Source organism: Chanos chanos, chromosome 1 (genome assembly GCF_902362185.1).
Source record: "Chanos chanos chromosome 1, fChaCha1.1, whole genome shotgun sequence".
Classification (NCBI taxonomy): Eukaryota; Metazoa; Chordata; class Actinopteri; order Gonorynchiformes; family Chanidae; genus Chanos; species Chanos chanos.
In genome coordinates, this window is record NC_044495.1 from 13,365,773 (window position 1) to 13,374,011 (window position 8,239).

The 8,239-nt window shown below is 39.4% G+C and overlaps 1 protein-coding gene across 1 annotated transcript; it reads left to right on the forward strand.

Annotated features, from left to right (window-relative positions):
* The first annotated feature begins 418 nt into the window (after positions 1-418).
* Positions 419-7,753, forward strand: chrna2a (cholinergic receptor, nicotinic, alpha 2a (neuronal)). Its single transcript, XM_030781625.1, has 6 exons — positions 419-509; positions 3,404-3,555; positions 3,910-3,954; positions 4,715-4,824; positions 6,059-7,133; positions 7,628-7,753. The coding sequence occupies exons 1-6, from the start codon at positions 419-421 to the stop codon at positions 7,751-7,753; spliced, it is 1,599 nt and encodes a 532-aa protein (XP_030637485.1).
* Positions 7,754-8,239: the final 486 nt, after the last annotated feature.

The window sequence follows — 8,239 nt, forward strand, 5'->3', positions numbered from 1 at the left end:
GTAAAGCAGTAAAGCACTTATGTCTGCCAAGGCTTCACGGTGCATAAGTATGCATAACTGTCGGAAATTAAAAGAAGAAGAAGAAATCAAAACAATATCCATTTTGGCTATTGTTGATGTTGCCTGCTGTCGCACTTTAATATGACGTCGCTGGCGAGCGAATGTTTACAAATAGTGATGTGTCGTTCGTGAACGATTCGCTTATTTTGAACTAATCTTTTAATTTAAATGACTCGGGAGTAGTAAGTCGTCTAAGTGAGTAATTCATTCATTTTTCCCCTAGGCCGCACATGCGCGCCCGTCTGGCTCAGCTTCGTTCACGAACTGGCCTTCGGGTCCTTAGTGTCTCGTTCACTTGTCACAAAACCGCTGCGCATTCTCCGTGCAGGAACGACTGATTCGTTCACGACTCCTAACTATGGGTCTTCGGGATTTCGTTCATTCACGTGGTTACAGCAGTAACATGACCAATGATATTATTACTGGCGAGGAGGGCTTGCTAACGTTAGGTGGTCAACCAGAACATTTCCGTAGTTAGCTACCTAGCTGTGTGTAATGTAGATACTGCATGGATGTTTAATTTGCCTTTCCGCTGGATTGAGTTTATACACTACGAGGCAGGCTTAAGTGAATAGCTATCATTGAATGAACTTCCCATCACAAGTACATACGCAAAATGAGTTCGTACTTCTGCGTAACCAGAGGTCGCTCAGTGTGGCCGAGTTCGCATTCGCGTTTACACTGCGATAAAAATGTGGTCGTATTCGGTCCAGACCACCTCTCAATGCGATCTATGAGCATTGGATGTGTTTACACCTGTCCTTTTGAGCTGTCCACTTGCGATCGGATCACCAAAATCGAATCTTAATGCAAGATGTAAACAGGGCCAAAGACATATGCTAAGATTAATACTCCTGTCGGTGACATTGACCAAGGCACTGGCAAAAAGACCTGGAGTTAGTCCCCGGGCGGCGGCGGCTGCCCGCTGCAGCTCATGGTGTGTTGTACTCACTGCTCTAATGTGTGTGTGCTCACTCGTGTTAGGTGTTAGGATGAGTTAAATGCAGAGACTGCATTGCACTACTCCCTGCTCATTGTGTGTGTGTGACAAAGTATTTCTTTCTCTTCTGCAGATTTAACAAATATCCATGTTTTTACCACCCTTTTATTAAAACGAATGGAGAATTCTGAATTTAGAAGGTATTCTAAAGGGGTGGACAAGGTATCAAGAGAGGATTCTTTAGCACTTTTGGTCTATTGTGGACTACTGCCTATGTATGATGACATTCAGTGAATGATGACATCCACACTATGGCAAGTGTATGTTACAACTTGATACAGAGCATATCAGGTTAGTTCACTATACATTTATAGTGCGTTATGCATAGAGCACAGTACATTACTTCTGCTTTCTACAGAAATAAACTGGGTGAAAGTTTAGTCTAAATTTGGCACGACAAATATTCCATTAAAATTACGAGAGAGTGAAGTCTAGAGGTGCTAGAGAAGAATGCGTTCCCTCTGAAATAAAATTTAGATTTGATTGCGGACATGTTGTTGCATGCCTATGGGGAGTCTCGGGTTCACAAAATGCAACTACGTATTTCGCATAGTCGTTGTAGCTGTATTGTTGCAAATATTTGTGTCTTATCATCATTAGTGGTTTTAATTCGGCGGAATCAGAAGTAGTATACCTAAATAATTTCCGCCCCTGCTTTGCGTTCGTTGGCAACGTGCGCCTATTGGCTAAGTGCTCTTCCCAGTAGAATTCCCCTGTGACAAGGATGTGCAATTTACACACATCATCTGGCTAAGCTCAGTGTTGTCAGACGAGACCACAGCACGAAACCATGACATAAAAACTGAAGCACCACCAAGTTGGATGTAATCAAACTTTTCCAGCGGACTTCCGTATCTCTTTAAACTGGAATATGGAAGGAGACTGCACGTTAATGCTTTTTGCGAAGATGTCACTGTTCTGTTGTTTCTTTCTATGCAAGTCCAGTGAGTATGAACTGCTTCACACTAAAATTACAATGCCTGTTCCACAGCTCGAATGCTTCTGTAATTCTTGATATTCAGTGAACGTATGTCATTGGCACACCTTTTCCATATTTGTAAATGTTGCATCTTTTTTAATTTTGTAAGAGCATTAATTTTTTTAGGTTGTCGCGCCGTACTCATATAAAAGTAAAAGAAAACTTTTTTCGTTCTGTCTTTCTAATAAAATTGATTATTTCCAGGTCTGTCTCATGTATGCCCATTCAGAATTTTTAGTTTTCACAAATATTGCTCGGTCCTGTTTAGCCAACTTCAATAAAGCAGGTTCCCAGTGGGAATGCCGAGTGACAACACATCCGCCAGATGAAATGTGGAGACCTGTAGTGAATAGTTTAGATATTTGACACTTTTGAACTTATTTGCCGGTTGTCACAGGCTACTGTCTAAAAAGTTGTCAGACGTTGCTGGAGGTTACATCTTTGATCTCTGATATGTTATTTCGATGCTGTCATACTCATACTCTGCTCAAGATGTCACTGTCACATCATGCTCAAGGCATTTGCAGTCAAACAACCCCTAAGGGTTTAGATTTAAGTAGCAGCCGCCTGGTGTCAAGAAAGTGATGACGATCATTGATCATGGAGAATCTATGGATCACCTAGATCATTTGACTGTGAATGGTCAAATTATGCCGGTGTTTTGGCTGTTTAAAGAACCATTTATATGAGTATTATTTATTATAACAGCATGCTGCATTCTTCCAGAACATATTTTGTTTTTAATTTTCCATAAGGATAATCTTACAACTGACAAATCCTGTATGTGAGTCGGCCACCTGCACAAATTTTAACTTAAAAATGTGTGTTTGCCCTCTAGTGATGTATCATTTCTCTGGTATTTAGAGAAAGTGATGATACTCTCTATGGTGACAGACAAAAATATAGTGTAACTGATGAATGATTAAAGAAAAGATAATTAAAGATTGAAGAGCAATAACAATGAGAGACTGACATCTCATGTCTCATCATTTAGTTTGCAAGTAACTCTTTGCTCAGAATGTCAAAGCTGCACTCAGAATTGTTAAATCCTTTTTTTCAAGGTTTCATTTTGTTTTTAATGTTTATCAGATTTCACAATCAATAGACAATATGCCTTTAAATTTCACCTCTACAAATTTGTCACCTTTACAATAATTCATTCGTTTTTTTGATTGTGGATTATAAATATTTGAAAATGTCATGATCATCAAAAGTATTCTGCAATATTCCCAATGATTTTTTTGTTGTAGCCATCCATTTAGCAGAACCGACAGAACTAACAGAACTGAACAAGATGCTTCTGTTTAGACGTTTGGAAGTGGCTTTGGTTTTTGAAACTTAGTTTGAATGTTGTTTTCTTGCAGCATTGTCTGATGATTGGTCCCATGCCCATGCAGAGGATCAGCTTTTTAAAAAACTCTTCATCGGGTACAACAAGTGGTCCAGGCCTGTCCGTAACATCTCTGACGTAGTCATTGTCAAATTTGGACTCTCCATTGCCCAGCTCATTGATGTGGTAAGGTACATTTGAGCATAAATGACAATATCATGACAATGACTACTACAGCTGCATACTCTCTGAGTTCCATAAATAATTTTTGGTTTTTGCCTCATGCATAAAATTGCATATTCAACCTAGCTGAAATATGGTCTTAGAAAGCACTGTTTATATAGTCAAATGCTGAAATTGCCTCCTCTGTTTTACCCCAAATCTGCAAATGCTTTATGTATTCAGTGGGTCACAGCCCTTTTAATGAGTGTTTCATGATGTGGCTTACATATCTGACTACGGTGACCCTGATTTGAATCTGCCTTTGGTCCGATGTGATTAAGTGCTTGATCAAATTCATCATCTCTCATTTCCACACAGGATGAAAAGAATCAAATGATGACAACAAATGTTTGGCTGAAACAGGTGAGATACTCCAGCTTCGTCCATTGAGTTCAAAGTAAATCAATTAAAAATGTTTCTCTGTTGATGTGCCACAAAGATCTGTGTGAGTTGTGTGAGCCTTTTTCCTTTTTCTGTTGTTTTAGCTCTTTCTTATATCTTGACCAAATTAAGAGTGGGATTCATTCTTAATCAAATACATTTTCTCAGTCATATACAACTTAAATAAAATTACTGTTGAAAACAGAAAGCAAGGAAGGTAAATGTGATAGTGAACTTGAAGTTAATTTATTTCTTTAGCTTTTTCATCACATCATGTGGACATAGGACAGTCAAGCATAGCTTAAGTCATATTCTCTCTTGTTAGGTAGGCTCTGTTCTGTTTGCTCTGGTGTACCTGGGATATAATGCTTCTGAATTATGTAATGCTGAGTAAATCTAGTCTTTTGGTAAGATAATAAGGCCAATAAGAGTACACATCACATTATAATGAGAGTAACTGAGTGGACAGACCTGCAAAGAGACTGGGTTCAATAAATGTACCATGACAGAGAGTATTATGTATGGTCCTGCCATGAGGAATAATGTATTAATGGAACTGAATGGAAATGAAAGAAATGAGTGAATAGCAAACAAATATATGACAAAGAAAGAAAGAAAGAAAGAAAGAAAGAAAGAAAGAAAGAAAGAAAGAAAGAAAGAAAGACAGACAGACAGAAAGAAAGAGTACCAATCAATCAACCAGTGAGGTATACATTGCTTTATTCTCTGCTGTGCCATTTAGGAATGGAATGATTATAAGCTACGCTGGAATCCTTCTGATTATGACAATGTAACATCAATCCGAGTTCCCTCAGAGATGATCTGGGTACCAGATATTGTCCTGTATAATAAGTAAGTGCTCCTTTGTGCTTTTCAAAAGCAGCTCTCTGAGAAAACTAGATGTGAACAAGTGTAATATTAGATTAAATCCCAGGTTTCTTTCACTGCTGTTGGTGTTTTAAATATGCATGAGTGCATTGCACTTTGGTAACTTTAATATATTCATAGCTTTTTATGTACACATCCTGGATTTTAAAATTAAAAACTATCAGAAATCTCAGTTAGCCACACAGGATATTATGTAATTGGGTTGAATATTACTCATCAGTTTGACCTATTTGAAATAGCTCTTGCCATCACTGTGGTGGGAGGCGGCCTTTGGAAAGTCAGGTCATCAGGATTTATTTAATTGCTGCAGTTTGAAAGGCAGATAGTAATATCTGTTTTGCCTTGTGGTGGCTCTTCTGAATATGTATATGTGAAATCAAACAGACATGCCATGAAATAGGATATTAAGCAGGAGTACAGTTATTACAACAACTAAAGTGCCTAATGAGATGTTAAATTATTTTTTAAGTGCCTATTCTGTAAATACAGCATATCTCCATTGTTGTATTTCTATCCTTGTTTTTATTAGTGTATTGCAAAGAAGAAAAAGTATTATATCCTCTCTGAAACAAAACATGATTATATATTTTTTGTAATTTAGCATGAGAATCTCAATAACTCAAATGCTGAAATTTTCGCCACAGACCACCATCCCCTGTGGCAGGATGATACAACTATTCTGTTCAAATGAAAGGCAGAAGCTTTTTGTGTTTCATTTATATTTAATAGAATATTCTGTCTCATTGTATTGCTTGCGGTTATTTTGCTCAGTTCCTGTCTTAGAATATTAAAAGACCCTTAGCTTTAATTTGTAATTTTCTATTTTTGTGATGCATACATATACAGTTCAGAATCCAGAGTTCCAGCGCACAAAATTAATTATGGGTGTGAATCCCATAGGCATGCACTATCAAAAGTTAAGAGAGCAGTCCTTGGTTTAAGATGCTTTTACCACTTGTACTTAAAAATAATATTAGTTTATTTAGTTCATGGTTTAGTTGGATCCATTAAACTGAAATTTATGTTTTTATTTATGTTATATATATATATTGATACTCATTGATATATACATATATATATATATGTTTAAATCATTTGAAAAAAAAGAGTTGGTTGCTTGTTGTGTCTTCTTGTCATTTTTTATGTTTTACATCCCAGTGTATTGGTGTTAAATCCAAATTGTGGTTTTATTCCCAAGTGCTGATGGTGAATTTGCCGTGACCCACATGACTAAAGCCCATTTGTTTCACACGGGGATGGTGCGGTGGGTGCCTCCTGCTATCTACAAAAGCTCCTGTAGCATCGACGTCACCTTTTTCCCCTTCGACCAGCAAAACTGTAAGATGAAATTTGGCTCGTGGACGTATGATAAGGCCAAGATTGACCTGGAGCGGATTGAGAACACAGTTGATTTAAAGGACTATTGGGAGAGTGGAGAATGGGCCATCATCAATGCAGTGGGCACCTACAATACCAAGAAGTACGACTGCTGCCACGAGATCTATCCAGACATTACCTACTTCTTCATCATCCGTCGCCTGCCTCTTTTCTATACCATAAACCTCATCATTCCCTGCCTGCTTATCTCCTGCCTGACAGTGTTGGTCTTCTACCTACCGTCTGACTGTGGCGAGAAGATCACATTATGTATCTCTGTGCTTCTCTCTCTCACTGTCTTCCTACTGCTCATTACTGAAATCATTCCTTCCACTTCGCTGGTTATCCCTCTCATCGGCGAATATCTACTCTTTACCATGATCTTTGTCACGCTTTCCATTGTCATCACTGTCTTCGTGCTTAATGTGCACCACCGCTCTCCCAGAACCCACAAGATGCCGCACTGGGTTCAATCAATATTCCTTGACTTCATTCCTCGCTGGCTCTTCATGAAACGGCCGGTGCCAGACCAAAAACACCAGCGTCTGCTGCTCCTTGGAGAGAAGAGCTGTATTCCTAGCCTCAGTACCTCCACATCTTGGTTGCAGCAGGAGACTGACATAGACAGAGGAACCTACCCAGACATGGAAGTAGGAGTTCCGCCCTCTCTGTCGTTATCTTCCCCTACTTCCTTGCATTTGTCTGACTCCGACCCCCTGCTCCAGAAGTACAGTCTACAGCAACATGGGACCAGGGTCAATTTCACTCAGCGTCCAACTAAGGTCAACAACCTAGAGGCTGACTCAAGTCTGCTCTTCTCCCCCAGTGTCCTACGTGCTCTGGAGGGGGTACATTACATTGCTGATCATCTTCGTGCTGAAGATGCTGACTTTTCTGTAAGTAGGTCTTAAGTTCCATTCCAAAAGTCGGTTCTCACAGACCTCCCTGCACTTTTTTGTTCAGCCTAGCAATAACACACCCGATAGAATTAATCAGGAATTTGACGATCTGAATCTAGTTTGCTACTGCTGAGCTAAACTGAAAATACTGAGGGTTTTTTTTGTTCCTTTGTTTTTTTGAGGAGAGGCGGGGAATGAATCAGGGATCTACTGCATTGCACTCTTTCCTTTATATGAAATTCTTATCTAGGTCCACTAACATAATGTGAATCATCCAGCCTCTGGAGAAACCTTCAGATCATGTCTGCTCAGAACCACATTGCAAGGGAGCAACCAAGTTACCACTTGAAATGAACAGCCCTTTGTTTACTAGACCACTCACCAGTAGTTTTTACTTATCAGGCACTTGGCTAACCATGGATATATATTTGTCTAGATTATTTGAAGAACTTGTTACTGACAGTCTATTCTCTATGGGTTTTTTTTTTCAGGTAAAGGAGGACTGGAAGTATGTTGCGATGGTGATAGACCGTATCTTCCTGTGGATGTTCATCATCGTGTGCCTGTTGGGGACAGTGGGACTGTTCCTGCCTCCCTGGCTCTCAGGGATGATCTAGCAGTCTGCTTCAGGCACTCAGAAACAGACATCACAGTTCAACGGATGACTGAAACTGTACTCCAGACACAAGTACAGAACTTTATTAGATGAGCCTAACAGGAAACGCTTATAGGAGAGGAAATTATTTCTTTTAATGTGTGACTTTGGTCAGAAGATACTTTGCTTAATGTATGAACTTCACTGCTGCATGTGCATTGAATTTTTTTGCCAGAAGTTATTTTCTTGACCTTGATTCGTGAATCTGGCTGAATTCAATGCTCTGTGGGATGAATCGGGGACACAGTGTAATGAAAACTGACACTGACATTTATGGCTATCGCTCTGCTCTAGACCTCACCGTTACACACACATGCAGACACACAGAGCGTCAGTCCACGGCAGCCCAGTATGCAAAATTAACCTTTGAGAGAGAAGCGAAAGATATGTGACCCTTGCTGCTAGTGGCTGAGTTCAATTTGCAGCACAGCCTTTATTTGACTGCTAA

What these genes read in the sequence shown, in the direction of transcription:
- chrna2a (XM_030781625.1), top strand. Translation starts at nt 419, where the DNA reads ATGGGTCTTCGGGATTTCGTTCATTCACGTGGTTACAGCAGTAACATG. An exon ending in TTGCCCAGCTCATTGATGTG is followed by an intron (nt 3,556 to 3,909) that starts GTAAGGTACATT and finishes ATTTCCACACAG; the next exon opens with GATGAAAAGAATCAAATGAT. An exon ending in CAAATGTTTGGCTGAAACAG is followed by an intron (nt 3,955 to 4,714) that starts GTGAGATACTCC and finishes TGTGCCATTTAG; the next exon opens with GAATGGAATGATTATAAGCT.